The sequence below is a fragment of the Lepidothrix coronata genome, unplaced genomic scaffold (genome assembly GCF_001604755.1).
Source record: "Lepidothrix coronata isolate B3197 unplaced genomic scaffold, Lepidothrix_coronata-1.0 Scaffold122, whole genome shotgun sequence".
Classification (NCBI taxonomy): Eukaryota; Metazoa; Chordata; class Aves; order Passeriformes; family Pipridae; genus Lepidothrix; species Lepidothrix coronata.
Genome location: NW_016690302.1, coordinates 214,367 through 233,668, shown reverse-complemented (window position 1 = coordinate 233,668; position 19,302 = coordinate 214,367). Strand labels below are relative to the sequence as shown.

At 47.0% G+C, this 19,302-nt stretch overlaps 2 protein-coding genes across 6 annotated transcripts; one reads left to right on the top strand and one right to left on the bottom strand.

Moving 5' to 3' along the window:
- Window positions 1–403: 403 nt before the first annotated feature.
- TARDBP (TAR DNA binding protein) lies at window positions 404–5,415 on the top strand. Of its 2 annotated transcripts, none has more exons than XM_017825791.1 (6): window positions 404–518; window positions 911–1,168; window positions 1,874–2,037; window positions 2,316–2,456; window positions 2,972–3,139; window positions 3,496–5,415. In XM_017825791.1, exons 2-6 carry the CDS (start codon window positions 931–933, stop codon window positions 4,024–4,026), a joined length of 1,242 nt encoding a protein of 413 aa, XP_017681280.1. In that variant the 5' UTR covers window positions 404–518; window positions 911–930; the 3' UTR covers window positions 4,027–5,415. The 2 variants fall into 2 exon arrangements, with proteins under 2 accessions (XP_017681280.1, XP_017681279.1); XM_017825790.1 differs by having other exon boundaries at window positions 2,969–3,139.
- Window positions 5,416–7,423: 2,008 nt separating this feature from the next.
- MASP2 (mannan binding lectin serine peptidase 2) lies at window positions 7,424–18,981 on the bottom strand. 4 transcript variants are annotated; one of them, XR_001876550.1, is made up of 6 exons: window positions 18,885–18,981; window positions 18,374–18,593; window positions 17,211–17,388; window positions 16,811–16,942; window positions 10,260–10,449; window positions 7,424–9,583 (listed from the first exon to the last, which is right to left on the bottom strand). XR_001876550.1 is itself a non-coding variant. In XM_017825792.1 (5 exons), exons 1-5 carry the CDS (start codon window positions 18,959–18,961, stop codon window positions 15,323–15,325), a joined length of 621 nt encoding a protein of 206 aa, XP_017681281.1. In that variant the 5' UTR covers window positions 18,962–18,981; the 3' UTR covers window positions 15,129–15,322. The 4 variants fall into 4 exon arrangements, 1 of the variants encoding a protein (XP_017681281.1); XR_001876551.1 differs by having other exon boundaries at window positions 7,424–9,165; XR_001876552.1 differs by having other exon boundaries at window positions 7,424–8,419.
- Window positions 18,982–19,302: the final 321 nt, after the last annotated feature.

Genomic DNA, 19,302 nt, shown 5'->3' with positions numbered 1-19,302 from the left:
GTTAGGGTTGGGTTTTTTCCAGTCAGGAGCTCTCGTTCTCTCTGGCAGCGCGGTGGGAGCGAGGCACAGCCGCTCAGTGCCGAGAGTCTCCCCGTCGGTCCCGCTCCCGTCCCGTCCCTCCCTCACGGCCCGCGCGCCGCCGGCTCCCGGCAGCTCCCGCGCTCGCGCAGACGCGGGCAGGGCCGCACCACCGGCCCGCGCCGGGGGGAGCGGGGCTCGGGGAGCTTCCTCGGCCATCGCCTCTGGTGCCGGGAGGCACCGGCCGAGCTCCGGCTGGAAGCGAGCGGGACGCGCTGGGGCACAGTCGGAGCTCCGTGCGGCCCCGCGGCCGCAGCGCCCCGCCGCAACCTCCCCCTCCGACCGCCGGGAATGGTTCGGCCCGGGCCCGGCCCGGCCGCTGAGGGGGCGCGGCCGCCATTTTGTGCGGCGCCGGCGGAGCGCGGCGGGCGGAGTGGGCATTGAGTGGGCACTGAGGGGGCACCGAGCGGCTCCGGGGACGCCGTTCCCTTCCCTGGCCGGTGAGCGGAGCGCGGGGCCGGCGGGACCGGGCTGCCCGCGGGGCTGGGGCGGGCGGAGCCGCGCAAGGAGGGGGCAGGCTTGGGCGGGCCTGGCAGGCGGCGGGGCCCAGAGGGGCTGTGCCGAGCGGGCCCCGCGGCGGGAGCCGGTGGCACCCTCCCGCCGTGCTCGGGGACCCGTCGCTTCGGTCCTTCCGTAGCTCCGCGACGGCCCGAGGTGTCGGTCCGTGTGTCGGTACGGCAGGGCCGGAGGCTTCTGTGTCAGTGTGTCAGTGAACGGCGCATTTTGGTGTCTCCTACTGTGCAATAAACACAGCGGTGCCTCGGGGCGAGGGAGATGAAAGCCCAGCCGGGGGGCACAGGGTGGTCGCTCACGCTGCTTTCCCCCTGTGCAGTTCAGTAGCGTCCAGCGAAGATGTCGGAGTATATCCGGGTGACGGAGGACGAGAACGATGAGCCCATCGAGATCCCGTCGGAGGACGACGGCACGGTGCTGCTGTCCACGGTGACGGCGCAGTTCCCCGGGGCGTGCGGGCTCCGCTACAGGAACCCGGTGTCGCAGTGCATGAGGGGGGTCCGGCTGGTCGAGGGCATCCTGCACGCCCCCGAGGCCGGCTGGGGAAACCTCGTCTATGTCGTCAACTATCCCAAAGGTCTGTGCTCGTTCCGTCGGTTCTTTGTACGAGGTTGCAGTTTTCTGCGTGAGTCACTGCTGAGCTAACGTGGCAACACTGTTCCTGTTGAACCCTCTGATTCATAGGGATCAGCGATTTATGTACATGTCTGTCCTGCCGAGTAGATTTGACCCCAGTAAGTTTTTAAGACTTTACCCAAACGAACACTTTAATGACAAAGTCTTGTGTTATCTTTGAAGGGTCCACAACCTCATCTAGACCTTCAGAGGCTGTGGTCTAATGGGACCTCTGTAGTCACAGGCACTTCTCAAGTCTGGTTTGGTCAGAAGTACCATTTAAAAGTGCTCAGAAAAGGAGAAGTCAGACCACTCTGCCCCACCCCCTTGGAAAAAAGGGGAAGTAAATAGATCACTAATTAAATTCTTGTTAAAACTTCCTGTCTTCTCCACCTTGTTACAGGCCTGTGAACGTTGCTGGATGATATTTAAATAAACTAATGCAGAGCTAACTGGGTCAAATTGCATTTTGGAGGGGGACTTCAGTGTGGGCTGGCTTTGGTCCAGGGCATTCAGATATTTTACAATAGGCTCCTAACAGCTGGCATGTGCATCTTGTAGTCTGTACTCTTTCTCATCAGTTTATGATTTTATACCGTGCAGTTCGTAATCAATGGATCAGTTTCCAGATTTGAGGATAATGTCTACTGTACTTTTTTATATTCAGATAATAAGAGAAAAATGGATGAAACTGATGCATCATCAGCTGTGAAAGTGAAACGAGCAGTACAGAAGACTTCAGATTTAATAGTCTTGGGTCTTCCCTGGAAAACCACTGAACAAGACTTAAAGGAATATTTCAGTACCTTTGGAGAAGTTCTGATGGTGCAGGTAAAATCCTTTTGCAGCTCAAGCTCCTGAGAAAGCAAGTAGAAACAATAGAGCCATGTAAAATTGGGGAAGATCAGAAGCTATGTCTCTTCCTAAGGGTGTGTTTTGTTCCATGAGCCTGTTATTAATTTTTGAGGGAGATGTTACAGAATTAGATATTGCTGTGATAACAGTATTTATAAGACTGATAAACTCCCAAAAGAGATCTTCACTAAATTCCTTCAGTAACAATGCACTTCATCCTCGTGGTGAGTTGTGGTTTTGTTTTTTGCCCTTAGGTTAAGAAGGACATTAAAACAGGCCACTCCAAAGGGTTTGGGTTTGTTCGGTTCACGGATTACGAAACCCAAGTGAAGGTGATGTCACAGCGGCACATGATCGATGGAAGGTGGTGTGACTGTAAACTCCCCAACTCTAAGGTACTTTGGGTTTTACTGCTGCTTTCATTGGTGCTGAAAGAAAAGAGGGAGGAGGTGGGTGAGTTGGAAAAATAGCTGGTTATGTGAGGCAATGATGAAAATCTGGAAATAGTGTGTTTAATGTCCAGCAGTACCTGCCTAACTTGTCTGCTGCATGAATAAATGCAGAATAAAGCAGCTGGAATAACTAATCTAGGGAAGAGCAGAATGAGTCTTTGAGTGCAGAACTGAACCTGTAGCTTCCAGTGTCTCTATAAGCAGTTATTACCAAAAGAGTGTCCTTCTGCAGTGGCCTTTTCACTGTCCCTGTGTGTTGCTCCCATCCTCGTTTTCTTGTGGTTGCAGGCACGTTCTTGGAATAGAATTCCATTTATTTTTTAAACTCCTTTTACAATCTCAAACTTTCTTGATCTTCAGCCCGCAGAACAGGCCAGATTGAGGGGGGCCTTCATCATCCTGTAACTCAGTTCTGCAGGGTGGTTGTGATGTTTTTGTCCTTCCCATCTCTGCAGCAGAGTCCCGACGAGCCTTTGCGCAGCAGGAAGGTGTTTGTGGGGCGCTGCACCGAGGACATGACGGCAGATGAACTCCGACAGTTCTTTGCCCAGTATGGGGAAGTGGTAGATGTCTTCATTCCTAAGCCCTTCCGGGCTTTTGCTTTTGTTACGTTTGCAGATGACCAGGTAAGTCATATTTTAACTTCATATTTAGCCTGCATTTCAGTAGCTTGATAAAGTATCATTTCTGGAACTACACGTGAAACACTTACTTGTCCACTGTCTTGAGGATTCCAGTGGTGTTAGCTTGATCTGATTTACTGAATGGACTGAGGTTACATTTCCAGACAGCTTTTTATACTGCAGCTAGTGTAGTGGTGAATGCAAAGATAAAACACTTCAGATCGGATTAAGTACATGCCTGTGCTTCCTTTGCAGGTTAAATATCTGCTCAGAGTCATGGGGGATGTTTTGTCTTGTACTACTAACATCTAAAAAAAAGACGTCTAACATACATTTAATCAATCCCTTATTTCTTATAGGTTGCCCAGTCTCTTTGTGGAGAGGACTTGATCATTAAAGGAATCAGCGTACATATATCCAATGCTGAACCTAAGCATAATAGCAATAGACAGTTAGAGAGAGGTGGAAGATTTGGTGGTAACCCGGGAGGCTTTGGGAACCAGGGGGGGTTTGGCAACAGCAGAGGAGGCGGGGGAGGACTGGGCAACAACCAGGGCAGCAACATGGGTGGGGGGATGAACTTCGGGGCCTTTAGCATCAACCCTGCCATGATGGCAGCGGCGCAGGCGGCCCTGCAGAGCAGCTGGGGCATGATGGGCATGTTGGCCAGCCAGCAGAACCAGTCGGGGCCCTCGGGGAACAACCAGCCCCAAGGCAACATGCAGCGGGAGCAGAACCAGGGCTTTAGCTCAGGCAACAACTCGTACGGAGGGTCCAACTCGGGGGCAGCCATAGGCTGGGGCTCGGCCTCCAACGCGGGCTCCAGCAGCGGGTTTAACGGAGGCTTCGGCTCCAGCATGGACTCCAAGTCCTCAGGCTGGGGGATGTAGACGCAGTGGGCTCTGATACTGACTCTATGGTGGGAAATCAAATTTTTCTAACTCATGGTAAGTATACTGTAAATTACATATATACTAAAGTTTTCCAAATCAATTTGTTCAGTGTGCAGTATATTCAGCAGTATTTTTGACATTTTTCTTTTTTTAAAAAAAAAAAAGAAAAAAAAAAGAAAAAGAAAAGAAAGGTAAAAGGAATTTTCTAAGTTTTGTTACATATCTAGTTGGAATTCTGAATGTTTGGAAGTGGACTGCTGTTTGCCCGACAGGTGAACTAACACTACAGTCGATAGGAAAGGTTTCTCCTGTAATACTTTATCCCTTGTTTCCCGGCTACCTGAATTCTTTGCATGTTCAAAATGGAACCATTGGTCAGAAACAGCATTCTCTCCCTCTTGTTTTTAATTTGATCCCACCATAAGACTCTCCAAGTGCCCCGTTGGACAACACAGTGTCGTTTTTGTTTTGTGTTTTTGTTTAACACTGTCTCCCCTCCATACTAAAGTACGATATGAAGGCTTCATTTAATCTCCGCAGTTCATCTCATTTCAAATGTGTATGGAAGAAGCACTTCATTGAAAGCAGTGCTGTAAATATTCTGCCTTAGGAATACTTCTGTCTACATGCTTTCTCATCCAAGAATACTTCATCACACCGCACATGCTGCGTCTTAGACGGTGGGTGTTCCATTTTTATCCGCTACTCTTTATTTCATGGAGTCGTATCAACGCTGTGAACGCAAGGCTGTGAGATGGAACCAGAAGGCTGTTTGAACTTTTGAAACCTTGTGTGGGATTGGTGGTGGTGCCGAGGCATGAGAGGGCTGGTATGTGCGAGATAAAGGAGCGAGCGCATGCAGAGACCTGGTGGTGCAGTAATGGGATTTTATTTGACTTGGCGAGATGTCTCTCAATCCTGTGGCTTTGGTGAGAGAGTGTGCGGAGAGCAATGATAGCAAATAAAGTACGAGTGTTTATTGCATTCAAAGGACATCCACATGTGGAAGACTTTAAGTGGGTTCTCTACCTAGTTAATCAATTAGTTGAATGTGTTATGTGAAATGGAATATTTGTATTTCTTTTCCCTTATGTCAACTGCTGTGAATGCTGTATGGTGTGTGTTTTTTTTCTGTTAATGATCTGTAAGTGTGGTAATGTGACTTGAAGACGATGGGGTTTGTGATGAGAACATTGAGCTTGTGGTGTGCTTTGCAGTAGCTCTTGTAGCAGAGATCACTAGAGCTCAGTGTGCCTCTCCAGGGTGGAAGTTCCACTGTCTGTAAGATATCCATAAGAATGCTGTTTGCTGCAGTTTCGTGTTTGGATGCTTTTTATAAGATTTGTCACTGTAGGAAATTCTTAAATAAAACTGATTTAAGTAATATGTGTCTTTGTTTTGCAGCCCTGAATGCAAAGAATTCATAGCAGTTAATTAATTTTACCCTTTTGAGATGAACTTCTGTAAAGCTTTTTGCAGTCACTCGGTTTGTTTCAGATAAGCAGGTTCTAAAGGAGCCACCGCCACACCTCTAAGCCACTGTACCCTTGCACTGTGCAGTGCCATAGATCTAAAATCCAGGTCCCACACCTTGGGGAGCCCGCACCTAGACTGGTAAGCAGCTCCCTCCAGATTCCATCTGTGCCAAGGAACGGGACTTGTTCGGTTAGGAGTCGGAGTTCCTCATCAGGAGGGGGGTTGGGGGAGACAGACACTTGCTGTCCACAGCACCTCCTTTGGGGATGGATGTTTTTGACTTGTTTTTAGACCAGCCCACTCATGGGAAACAGGCTCCTGCCACACTTCCAGCCCAGAAGAACACTATTAACTCCTGGTGAAACTAGTCAGGAAAGACCTTCCAGCGAATAAAGCACCAGTAAATATAAACAGGCTGATAAATTCTGAGTCTGAAAAACTTAAGGTTATGACAGGTGTCACATAAGGGGCAGCTTCTTAAGGAAGGGCAGGATGTTTGAGCAGAAACTGGTGGAAGGGAAGTTCCACTGGTGGTAGGAGCTTGAGGAATTGTTTCACCTACTTGGGCTTGAAACCCACTGATCCCTGTTGTTCTGTGCACCATAATCCTGTGCTGGAGCTGTGAACAGTCTGAGTTGGGATATTTACACAGTTTTTAACCTATGTAACTTTTCAAGTGAGATCTTCATTACTGTGTATCCTACTGAGGCTTGTGAAGGGCAGAGCACCTAAACAGCAGACAGAAGTGCACGGCTGAGTTTTCCACCTGCAGTATGAAAAAATCAGCTGTATCTCGATGTACTTGGTTTAAAGAGGGTTTCTAAACACTCAGGCTGAGAAGTAATCCTACACCTTTGTTCATATTCCACTGCAAAAAGTTGCTTACATTTTTTTTTCCTGCACCTAAGTCGGAATAATCTCCAAACTCTGTCCCATCTGTGAATTTTGCATTTTAGCACTTGCACTATTACCAGCTACTTCTGCTGAGTAACACTTAAAAATGGTATTCTTGGACCTCCAAAGACTAACTGTGACCCCCTGCAAGGAACTTCTTGGTAAGTTTTTGTAATTAGCATGGTTTTAATTCTGTTTAAATTGTTCAGGCTTAGGTTTTAAGTGGCTGGTTGGCAGCATTGAGTAGTCTTTGCTAATCATTTTAGCCTTCCTTCACCCTCAAACAAAATACCCGAAAATTTAAGAGTAATTTTCAAGTTTCAGTAGCATTTTTTAACTGCTTTGCATATTCTAGTGTTTATAAGTAAATAAACTATGATTGAAAATACATTGAAGTGTTTCGAGTCTTGATTTTTTTTAAAGATACTTCATTTTCAGTGATATTGTTCTAGAAAGTGAAATATTAAAGAATGTGAGATACAAGGAAGAGGAAGTTTATATTGTAAGGGGGGGCTATGTAATTTTTTTTAACTATTTATTTAAACATTTTTAAACATTTTATAAACACTTTTTTTCTGACATTGCTTTTAATTAATTCTGAGAATCCGTTGCAGCTGTTCTGCCCTCCCCCTCACCTGCTGTCACCTGAGATCCATCTTCTCCTGGTAAACAAGCAGGTGTAAGAGTGGTACTAATTGGGACTACCTGCTCCACTTTAACCAATACCATTATCAAAGTGGACAAGATCATTTTTATAACCTTCTTTTTGTCTGGCCTTCTTCATAGTGTTTGCTCAAAATCTCCAATGTCCTGCTCAAAGCTGAGGGGTTTCTTTGATCAGCTACACCGTGAGCAGCTGTTGGAGCTGTTGTCACACACAGCTGATCCTCCTGATCCTCCTTTCCCTATAATTACACCACTTGCCAGGGAAACTCTCCAGGCTCCCCTTGCTCCACAAAGTGCAAGACAACAAAGGCAGCCAGAGCTGTTTAACAGTTTGAGATCTGAACACTGAATTATTGTGCTTATATGGATTAAATTAAGTTAATGATTCTAAATGTAATTCCTAGATTGTTTTGGAATGGTAAAATTGCTTGCAAATGAATATTTGATTTAGAATACAATTTTCATTAGTAGTGCATCCCTTGGAAAAGTTCTGTAATCAAGAGAGACAGCATTGCTGAGGAATTTGGGCATGGAGAAGGAAATGCATTTGTTCTGAATGTAAATTAAGGTAATTGGAATATATGGATATTCTAATCTAAAAGATAAGAGCGACAATTATGCTATTACATTGTAAAATGTTTCTCCCAAAACTCAGTCTTGGATCTTGACTAATTTTACAGTGTAATTAATGTAGCAGTTCAGGCATTAAAAAACAAAATTCCCAACCCCGTACTGTGCAGCGAGGGAATGCAGTGGCTTTTCCCCTCACAAGTACTGCTAGAGTGTGGTTCAATCTTCCTGTCAGAAACAATGCCAAGCAATTTAAAAGCAACAATTTAGTTAATTATGAAACTGCATTCTCCAAAAGAGCTGGAGTAAAGGAAGGTTCAGCTTTTTACTCTCTTCAAGGAGAACTGAACTGAGTTTTGGGCATTAATCTGCAACGCTGGCTGTGCTGGGGAGACTCAGGAAAGACTAAGGCATGTAAAATAGTAAATGGTTTAACAAATCTAAGGTCAGTGTTAGTTATTACAGTCACACCATGCAGTTATCATAACATTTTCAGTTTTCTTAGTGTTAAACAGCACCTGTAGCACTTGCCAGTCTGAAAATCAGCGTAACAAAGGTGGTAATTGATTGTTAAAATGAACATTCTGCAGGGAAGTGGTTCTGCCTCACCAGCTTAGAGGTACTAAAAGAAAGCCAAGAAAGCCACAGGGCTGTACCTGCTCCCGTGCAAGTGGAATAGCTGAGAGGGTGACTGTGCCCAGCCCCGCATGGGCAGGTCCCTGCAGGCTGGAGCTGAGGCACGAGCTGCAGTGTCTCCAGTGTCCATCACCACGTGGATCCTGACCTGCATCCCAGAGACAGCACAGATGAGAACCAGGGACTGGAACAGCTGGGCACTGGTTAACAGCAGGAGTGACACTCTACAGGCATCCTCAGACAACATATTTTAGGTGGCTTTTGAGTCCCTGTGGGGTCCTGAGAAGGTGACTGTGTCACTTCCCTCCCTTGGGCTATTCCCAGGATTTAATCTATTAAATCCACTGATGGATTGGGAATGGTAAGAAAGCTCCCAGCTGTGACTGAATGAAGCCTGCCTGGGTACCTTTCAGCATTGCTTACACAGCCTTAAAAATACAAATCCTTCCCACAGGCAAAGTTCCAGGTGTGTCCAGGTAAGGCAGGGACATTCCCTTTGCACGCCCCAGAGCCAAGGACCACGTTTAATTCCATGTTTAGGCCCTACCATTACTGTTGGCCTTTCCAGGGCAGAACAGGGCTTCACACTGGCCCTGAATTTTGTCACTGCATTTTCACACACCCCCAGCTCTCCCACTGTTTGTGTGGAATCCATAACTCTCACATCAGTTATTCTGGGTTTCTACATAAACAGCACAACTGTCAAATCAGACAGCCTAGAAAGTAACTGCTGAGTTAAGACTCTGCCTCCCCAAACCACCATCACCTACCTGTGATTTTAAAGTTCCATAAGCATACACCTTCCAAAACTGTCTGCTGGGAAGCTCAGTTCAGTTACTAAGGAGTAAGTGTGAAATGCAGCAGGAATGACCATGTATTCCTGTTTTAACTTCCCTGGAGAGATGAGTAACAAACGGAAGAACATCAAAAAATCTCGCTACACTGATCTGGTGAAATCTTTTGTAAAATCATCCTTTTCTTCCAACGTAGTTAGAAGCAAATCTCTGAGCAGCAGCAAGGCTGGATGGACACACAGACGTGCACAGGAGCAATTCTTCAGGGAGGGTATCAAAGGTCAGTTGCTGACAAACCCAGTGTGCTGAACACACCTCTAATTACAGCATACTGATGAGAAAGGGCACCTGCGTGTTTAATCCCCGGGAAATGGAGTCCAGGAGGGCTGACAAGGTTCACCCGTGTCGAGTAGTGATATCCCATGTCACCAGAGAGCACAGTCGTCACCAGGACAGGCCGGGCTTGCACTGGTGCGCTGTGACCATGGGGTGGTGCTTCAGGACTGCGGGACACGGACCTGCAGCGGGGCACGGAGCACAGCGCTCCCCTTAGAGCCCATTTGTTACTGCTAAAGGCTCCTCGGGGAGAGCACACCCTTTCTCTGCCCTTCCTCTGCACTTTCACACTCGTGGATACAGATTTACAATTACTGGGAATTAAAGTTAAAACTGCGGCTGACTCCCACCAAAGGGGAGCAGTGACCTGCACCGACAGGACCAGCCCAGGGTGGCTGTTGTCTCAACACATACCATGTAACTCTTGACAAGCTGGGAAAATTGGTCTCTAAAATAGTCATATGCCTGGATCCAAGTTGAACTGTAAAATCAGCTGCAATTCTGGGCTTGTTTCAGAACTTTACTTCAGAATTAAGTTCCCTGGCAGCCACTTGGTCCAGGCACACTACTGAAAACAACCCATGAAACCACTGTTTTAAAGCACCAGTGTTTGGTCACTATTCAGGCCTTTCCAGTATGAAGTTCTGGGAACAGGGCAGAGGTTGGAATAAAATCTAATTTGATGGCTTTAGTGAATTTTCCAAAAGAGGTGTTGAGAGGAAGAAAACCCCAAAGTGACAAAACTGAAGCAAGAAGAAGAAATGAACACATGGTGAAACATGGGCTGAAGAAAATGCAGTAAAAAAGCTGGGCCTGGCTCATAAAAGCTGTGATGAAATGCATTAAACCTCACCTCACCTTAAGGACATCACAGGGGCACGGCAGTCCTGGGTGTGTCTCTACATTAAAGGTCTCCACGAATTGCAGCACGATCAGGAAGCCTCTTCTATCTGGATCCTGCAGCTGCAGGAGCTGAGAGCAGGTGTTGGATAGTCAGGGCCAGGGATTTCTCCAATTCTCTCAGTAAAAACGGGACTCTGACAGTGGGCTGGGAAAAAACAAACAACAGGAAATGATGGTAGTTGTATTAACTCAGTTCAGCCATGCCGGGTAAAGGAGGAGGATAATTTTCTACACTAGTCTAGGCCTTCATGAAAGTTCTGGAGCCACAAATCTGTTGTGGTGGGACCAGGGCACCAGCACTATCCAGCACTCCTGCCTCGGGAGAGGGGCAGGGAAGGACACCGGGAAAGCACCACTTGAACAGCCTGCAGGGCTGCAGGTCAGATACAGGGGTGATAACTGGAAGCTCCTCAGAAACATTCCAAGGTGTTAAATTTGCAGCTTGTCTGCTGCTCCAGAGTGTGTGGAGTGGTAAGATAGCCATCAGCTCCTCAGTTCCAGAAGCCTCTGAATGCAGCCCTTTCTTTTTAATGCCTTTGTTGCCAGACGTTTAGAATGTAATTGTATTCTCTGAGCGAAACCAGCTGTGCCTCTTGCCGGCACAATTGGAGCCACAAATGCTCCCTGCTGAAGAGAAGCAAGAAGGAACAGCCACAAGTGCCCCGAGGATCTCTGCTTGTTGACAGCATCTGATCACTGTGAAGTGGTGCTTTGATCAGCTGGGAACAAAGGCTTTATGATGTGCTGCAAAAGCTGGATGAGCAATCCTGTAATTGATGAGGAATGCTGGACTGGCTGATAACACCGGCAGATTTTTGCACCACTCTGACACTGAATTAATTGTAAGAGGGAAATTGTTTGACTTTGAATTCTATCCTCAAACACACCATGCTAACCTCCACCAACAAAAATGCCATTATCCAGGCATTAATTAGAGATTATCGCCCAAAACCAGATCATACAGTTTAAGGTTGTCATTTTAATGGAAGGTGACCAAGTTGTGAGTGAGAAAACTACTGTCCCTTAACTAACTATGGATTTCATTAGCCAAGGTTCTAAGCTTCTTTTACTTCAGAGAATGAAGCTCGTTTCCACCCTATACCTCTGTGTCAGCCCCACTTGTTGCCATGGTAAATATTTGGATTACAAGCCTTTACTGGGAAAGGACAGCAAGAATAGGTAAAAGGATAATCTTTTTGGTGCATGTTTGTGTGGCCCTCAGCTCAACTAAAATACCCCAACACAAGTCATGATGCACTTGGGCACCAAGTGTTCCTTTTAGCACAAGCTGTAATTTCAGAACAATCTCCCTCCCTCTGTCCATCTTCCCAGAGAGTTACGAGCAGCTGCTTTTGTTTGACATGAACCTTTTCATCGCCCCAGTGCCTGAGCACCTCTCAGTGTTCCAGATCATTCTCACAGGTTTTCAAACACAGCTGGCAGATACACAAACAGTTAATGAACACCTAGAAATGCCTATTCTGTTAAAACTGTGTGCTCTCCTAATTTATAAATCCTGTTTGGTCCAAAGAAGTGGAGACAGCTTGACTAATTCACCTGGAGGTGCTGGCTGCCTCTGAATCCAGCCCTACAGCACCCTGCTTTGCACCAGCACAGATCAGCTGAGCCACCAAGGGAATTCAATCTTTTCCTTTCATGCTACACTTGTAGAGGATTATTAGTGTTTTTTTTTTCCTTAATTATTACTGCCTCATTCTTCCCAGCTAAATGCACATTTCTGTAATGTCACTGACTGTCTCAAACTACAGAAGCATTTGACTATGTAAGAATAAAGCACGTTTTCCAGCACACTCTCCTGAGCTGCTTAAAATATTCCAGACACAGAATTCACTGCCTCTCCCAGGCTTTAAGATCCCACTCTTATGCCTCCTTCCACCTCCTGTAAGCCCAGGCTGAGAAACACCCCGAAATCTGTTTGATATGCAGATCTAGCATATCTATGCTCACCCCCATGGAAGTGCAAAAAAACCCCTGCTTCTCTTAAAACTGAAATTTCCTCATGCTGCCAGTGTCTGTGCCAACTCCACAGCCCCTCCAGGAGTAGTCTGGAGGCAATTATAGGAAAAGATAGGGATGAAAACATGAAATCCTTAGGTGTGAGAAAAGACAGTGGGAGTTCCTACCCTAAGCATACAAATCACAATATAATGAGGACTACCTTTATGCCCCCAGCTCCCTACTGAAATCATTAGGAAGTTAGGATCTCAAATTCTTTGCCACTTCTGCAATGGAATCCTTATCATATAACCTACAAAACCATTTGTCCCTGGGCATGGGACCTCCCATGCAAAGAAGGGATTACTCAGGTTGGTAAGGTTAAATTCTTTCTTACAAGAACCTCAGAATCAGAAGGCAGCAACACCTTGGCTTCTGTTTACCAAGGTGATCCATGTTATCCTTGCTGAAAGTATGTTTAAAGGAATGTTATTAGACTAAAGCTCAGCATAAATACACGTAATAGAGAGAAAGGATGAAGAAAAGCCCACTGTGTGATAACACAGATATGCCACAGACACAAAACAACAGTGTGTAAAACCACCCACTGTAGCTCCTGAAAGCTGTTTTCTTTCTCAATAATAAGAGGGCAAAGGAACACATGATGAATTTAAAGGGTGAAAACCACAAACCTGATACAAAGCCAGGATCATGCTCCTGCATGAAGGATACTTTAAACAACACTCACAGAACTGTATCGTCCACTGAAGCGTGAGGGGCTGGCCAGGCTCATGGGTGGGACTCCAGGGATCCTCAGCCTGGGTCCATTCTGGCAAGGCACATTCCAGAACTGCTCTGACTGCCCAGGTGCTGGTTCAGAGGCTCTTCAGGGCAGAGGCTGCTCTGTGTTCACGTAGCAAAGAGCAGCACCACGCCTGTGCACAGAGCTGGGCTCCCCACACACTGCTACAGCTCAGACAAAACCAGTGCCCTGCCAGGAGCCCAGCAATTCAGAAAACTGGCCTTGTTTTGAAGGACTGAAAAAGGAGAAAGACAGAGACAAATATTTTTTCATACTTCATTACATCTGTCTCCTTTCAATTCAATCCCTAATGCTGATGTGAGATTTTCATGATACAGTTTGGGAAAAATGTGAATCATCACCAATAAACTCTCTTGACCTGTGCTCACATGAACAGCCAGAACTGGCTGACCCAACAGAAGACACTCTGCTAATCCAAGGGAATCTGCAGCTTGAAGATGAAAAGGCTCAGACTGGACCTTACTTTTTTCCTAATACCTTCTGGATGTGGCCACTGGGAGTTCCCTTTGTCAGGGCAGTATTTTTTTCCATAATTCTGTGAGCAAGAAAGTCATAAACACCCAGCACAAAAAGGATCAAATGATTTTTTTAACATCTGCCAGCAGAAATGCTCTCCCTTGACTGCTCAGTCCGAGCTTTAGGGCTGTCCTGAGAGTGCTCAATTATGCTTAGGCCATATTTTTATTAGGATCACAGTGAGCTGTTTGCCAGAGGCTTGAACCCTGAAAAATGGCCCCCTCAAAACTTGCAGGTCCATTGTCATTCTCTCATTAGGGCCCCAACGAAGGTGAGTCATAAATCGTGTCACTGATCCATGACAAAATTTCAGGCTGCTTTGATCACAATTCACTGTGACCATGAAACAGCCTCTGAACAGGATTAAACATGGCACAAGTAAGCCTTGGTAGTGCTTGCACAGCCACTCTGCCCCCAGATCTGTTCTCTGCAGCACCCACCTCCTAGACACTTACTAAGCATGTTCCCAGTAAGTCAGGGCAGGGATGTTTCCTCTCATTTTGCTCATGGATATTCAAAGCTGGTACCAAGTGATTTGCTCAAGGGAACATCAAAGCCTGAAGATGCAGTGGCCTGAAATGAGTCGTGTCCCACCTAAAAGACTTCATCTTTCCTCCCATGCTCACCTGGAAAAGGGTTCCTTCCCTGTTTATTCCACAGCTGGAGTAACCAAGCCTCATAAATAACAATCAAAAGCAACTCCTGCTAAATAGCAGAAACAAGGCAATACTGATTGGCTAATGCTCCTTAATCCCTCAAGCTTTTAAACAAAGCCTTGTCTTACCTTCAGCAGTTCCCCTAGAGCTGCTGAGCTCTGACTTGTTAAACTCTTGCAATAATCATCCACAGAGCTGGGGGGCTCTAGTCCCTGACAAGTACAGAACACAGCATTTCTCCAGCATGTTTGAAGATGGTCCCTGCCCAAAGGGGGTACAGCCTAAATGGACATCAAATGGGGATCACTGTGGAGCAGGGAGAGGCACTTTGAGGGACTGAGACACCACAAGCAATTGAGCTGAAGAACAGCATTTCTGGTGTTGCATCTACATGGGGAGAGCACCTGTGTAGAAAAGGCACCTCAGCTGCCCTGTGACATTCATATGATTTTACCAAACTCCTGGAACTCCAAAGTTTTTCTTACCAGAACACACTTCAGCCATGAGGCCAGGCTCCCAATGGAGAAATGGCCAGAGTCACAAAATGGGAATAAAGAAAAATTCAGACTTTTCCAAAGAGTGAATGGGCTTTGAATAGCAAGTTTCAATCTACAAATCTGTGTGCAGACAGGAGTGTATCTAAAAGGACCATTAGGGAACAAAGGTGTGGTCATGGGTTTGTTGCAGTTTAAGAACTATGGAAGGTCAAGCAACAAGAGCTGGACAAGAAATTCAAGAGTCTTCATGTTTAGCTGTGATGCTCAGGGGCCTTTCACAATTGGCTCCCCTCTTATCAGCTCTTGGCTTATCTACCTTCTTTTTTCCCAAGTGACACATGGAAATGTGAGAAAATGAATGCCCCAGAGGCTGCCATCAGCTTTCAACGAGGAACAGCCTCTTTATTGTCTGCAGGAGGCAGGTCTGAAAGACAAGGAACCACAGCAGACAAGTCATGGAACAAGAGAAGCCTGCAGCCCTTGGGCAGACTGCAACAGGCAGGTCAGGAGGGAGGGAAACCAGCTCTTCCCAGAACATCTGTCTCCATCTCTGCCTAAGCGAGGAGAAGTTTAATTATCTGACGCTGGAAAATAAAGGAGAAAAAGAGCCTGTCAACAGCAGCCTGCCCAGGCAGGAGCCCAACACTCACAGGGGCAGCTTTTGCCCTCATCTCATGAAGGAGGTCTGCAGAGACCTTGTCCTTGCAGCCCAGTGGCTGGAGCAGCTGCAGCCCTGAATCTAAGGGCTCTAAATGTGAACAGGTTCCAGCACATCAGCTGCACCACAGAAATTCCCAATTCTCAATTCCCAGCTCCTCCATCCAGGTAGCCCAGCCCTCTGCTACTGCTGAGAAGCTCCCTGTGCTCAGGCTCTGTTCAAGGAGGGGGACAGAACTGGGCACACACAAATGGTCAGTGTAGAGCTGACAGTTCACAGCTTTCCAGTTTGCACCTTCACATTAAGGGTAGACACAAGTATATGGATTTACAGTGCCAGTAAATCCATATACTTGTGCTAAAAGCCATCACTTCAGGACAGTCTGTTCCAATACACTGGAGACATGAGGAGCTCAAATCTTGAATCAGACCCAGGCAGCCACGGCTGGAAAGAGTATGTAATGGGCTGGAGTTGGGAAGACAAATGCCAAGGCAACCTTAAGCACTGGAAGCTGGATCCAATTCTGTATTTCAGCACAGGGGAGCTCAAGGAAACCATCTTCCACCTCTGACAGTATTTATGAGCATTATGCAGCTTTGCCACCTGGAGCTGAACTATGTCTGGAGTTCACCTCCAGGTGGCAAAGCTGCACCCCCAAAGGATGAACCTCTCACCCCGTGTACACCCCTGTTTCACTGCACAGGGAATCCTGAGGTGCTGGTCTTTTCCCCTGGTTTGACCTGAGCAGCAGAGCTGGGCAGCAGTGAGAGATCTCACACTGTGAGCCCTCTGAACAAGAGATCCGTGCCTGGTCAGCCTCCCATTAATGAGTGGATCGTGGTAGCTGGTGTCAGTGATATGTGGATTGTGCTGCTTCTTGGCCTGTGGCCTTCCAGGGAAGAAAACTATTTCTCCATTAGACTTCACAACTCATTTGTCAGTTTTTCCAACACATCTACTAATTTGGGTCCAGACTACTCAGTATCTCAGTACCCAGGGAACAAGATGTACTCAGTTTTGCAAGACTGGCAGCCACGAACATGGGAAGTGTCTGTGGTGGGAAGTGTAAGGCAAGTTTCTTGCCTCTCCCATTCAACCCACCTAAAGGTGAACAGAAGTGGAAAGGAGTAACCACAACCAAGTGCCATAGCACCATTTTACTGACACACAAAATTGCTGTCCCTGATGGCAACCATTAGCCCACAGCCACTCTGCAAAGGAGGGCCTCTGCTCCCAGCCCTGACCAACCCCCTGAACTGCCTTCCAGCTGCACCAGGTGAATAGGGAACAGTGAATACAACAGCAGAACCCCACAGATTTCATCTTGTTGTTAGAGCCAGGACTGGATTTAAGTGGATGCTGTAGGTAGGGAAGTATCTCCTGATCTATCAAGAGCTCACCTGTGCACGTCCTCTTGTTTTCATGCAGTGTGTAGCCAACCCTGCAGCTGCAATAGTAGCCCCCCACGTAGTTGTGACAGTGATGATTGCAGAGGGGTTCACCATCCAACAGCTGCTTGCACTCATCAATATCTAATGGGCAAAGCACAGAATCAGGCAAACAACATCCTTCAACAATGTGTTCTCTCATTCTGAGCCGCTCTGTGTTTTGAGAGGTTGGGCTGTTTGCCTTTGGTTGCTGTGCCCTTCTGCACCTGCCTCTGTACAACGAGACATCTCCCACCCCACACCCACAGCACAGAGCAGCACAGAACACAGCGAAGCACCAACCCCCCCACAGCTGTGGCTCCTCCATCTACATCTCTTATCTAAGATCTTATTTCCATCTAAGATCTCTTACCTTCAGCAGCATAGAAGGCCTCAAAGCCCGTGAATGGTTTCTCGTTGGAGTAGTCGGACCGGAACACCACCACGAGGTGGTTGTCCATGGAGATGTATGTCTTGTTGCCTGGAGCCTCCTCAGTGTCTGTGCTGTCCTTTCCACACAGTGTAGCCAAGGTCTTCCCACCAGAGCTCAGCTGGAAGACAGACAGACAAATCCACCAGATGAGCACAGAGCACTGATCTTCCCAACCTGCCGCCATGGCTTGGAAAGCTTGTGTTTAATGGCGTGAGGAAGGAGGTCTGGATGCTCTCAAAATGTGCTTCTGGAGATCAGTCTACATCCAAGGACAGATAAGAGAAGATTTCCCCCATTCTCTGTGATTTAAGCCCATAATTTTGTCTCCCTTTTTTCCTTTCTTGTTAACTTGGTGCTCTCAGTGACAATCAGATCTTGGTAAAGCCCGAGGCAACTGGGGTGAAAAGAAAAAGTTTCACATGCTGACAAATTCAAATGTATAGTAAAAGGTGTCTTTAAATGAGTGACTCACTTGCCCTATGATTCACCTATTACAGTTTCAGTTCTTAATTTATCTTTAATACAAGAGAAATGTTCTGACACATGGGGTTTATGTTGGGCATGGCAGAGAGAGAGCTATGTACTACAGACCTACCAGAAAGGAGTACTCCATCCTGCCCAAAGGAAAGTACATGAAGAACAACATCGATCGGGGGAATGGGAGCAACGTGCCATATAACACCATGGAAATGAGATCTTTCTAAGTGGGAAGAGCCTGGTTTGGTTCTGTCAGATGGAAACTGGGCTTGCACACTCCCTGTGTACACAGCTCCCTCTTGGATGTGCATCAGGCCCACACAAACAAATTCTTCCTGAGGTTGTTTGTCACGTTAGCCAGCAGACACCACAGCCAGTGCCCGTTCAGACAAGCTGACAGCAACTTGTTTAGACCATCACTTACATTTTGTGGTCTCCCAGTTCTGCTTTCTTGTCCTGTGGGCCTCAATAAATACGTCATTTAGAAATCAGCTGAGCCTGAACTTTAAAAGCAGACTAGAATCAAGTGCTTACAAGAGTTATACTGGTCCTACAGGTGCCCAGGATCACATAAACACAGTTTTTAACAGCTTAGCCTGCTACATGTCACCCCATCCTACACATACCTTCACATAATCATATTCACACAGGTAGGACAGCTCCAGGTTGAAATGGGTGAAGTAGATACGGACAGAATATCCCTTGGGGACAGTAATATTCCAGATTCTCTCCTTGTGGTTTGGGTAGACATTTGGAAAGTTTGGGGACGTGATCCTCCCATACATTTTCTGTGGCACAACACTGCTCTTCGCTCCACTGTAGAGCACAGCCAGCAAGACAAACAGCCTGAGTCAAGGAGCAGAGATTAACAGAGGAAGAGTGAGCATTGACTCAGATCATAGCCCAAACCCACACATCTAAGTTGCCAGGCTCGATATCAAATCAGGTATTTCAGCACCAGCTGAAATCTTCATGTCCACCACCCTTCTCATTTGACAGTGGAAGAAATTGGTTGGAATCAGTGCAGCCATACTCCAGTAGCAGCTAAACAAGATGAGACACATGTTCCTGCCTTCCAGAGCCTGCACAAAGCCAAGTGGCCAGAGGAGCTGGGGAGGGCCCTGCCACCGCACTCACCTCATGGTGCTGCTCTCCTGTCCGAGCCTGCTCCGCTCTGAGCCCCGGGCAAGGAATCTCTGCTGGTGTATTTGCATTTGGGGGTGGATGTATTTACTGTGTGTGCTCTGCTGTGTTTATCTGGATGTTGAACTCTGATGTTTATCTCCCTTCCACCCCCTTCAGCCTGCTGAGTTCTGGGAACAGCAGTCACTAAAAACCAGGCTTGTGTTCAGGCTTCAGTGAGGGACGGGGAGAGGCAGGCAGGGACGGAGCGGCTGGATCAGGAATGCTGCAGGCTCTTGCAGGGAGCTGTAGTATCGCTGCTCTGTGGGAAGGCGGCAGTGGGAGGAGGTGGCTCAGACAGTGTCTGCACAGGGAGTGTGGGGAGCTGGGCAATGTTCTTTCCCCTCTAACCAGCTGATCCACAATCCTACTA

Excerpts from the sequence above, each read along its gene's own strand:
- TARDBP (XM_017825790.1), top strand. The coding sequence starts at position 931 with ATGTCGGAGTATATCCGGGTGACGGAGGACGAGAACGATGAGCCCATC. Across the intron at positions 2,038-2,315 it reads GAGAAGTTCTGATGGTGCAG|GTTAAGAAGGACATTAAAAC; the intron begins GTAAAATCCTTT and ends TTTTGCCCTTAG. Across the intron at positions 3,140-3,495 it reads TTACGTTTGCAGATGACCAG|GTTGCCCAGTCTCTTTGTGG; the intron begins GTAAGTCATATT and ends TATTTCTTATAG.
- MASP2 (XM_017825792.1), bottom strand. The coding sequence starts at position 18,961 with ATGCAAATACACCAGCAGAGATTCCTTGCCCGGGGCTCAGAGCGGAGC. Across the intron at positions 18,594-18,884 it reads CAGGAGAGCAGCACCATGAG|GCTGTTTGTCTTGCTGGCTG; the intron begins GTGAGTGCGGTG and ends TCCTTGACTCAG. Across the intron at positions 17,389-18,373 it reads GTGAATATGATTATGTGAAG|CTGAGCTCTGGTGGGAAGAC; the intron begins GTATGTGTAGGA and ends TCTGTCTTCCAG.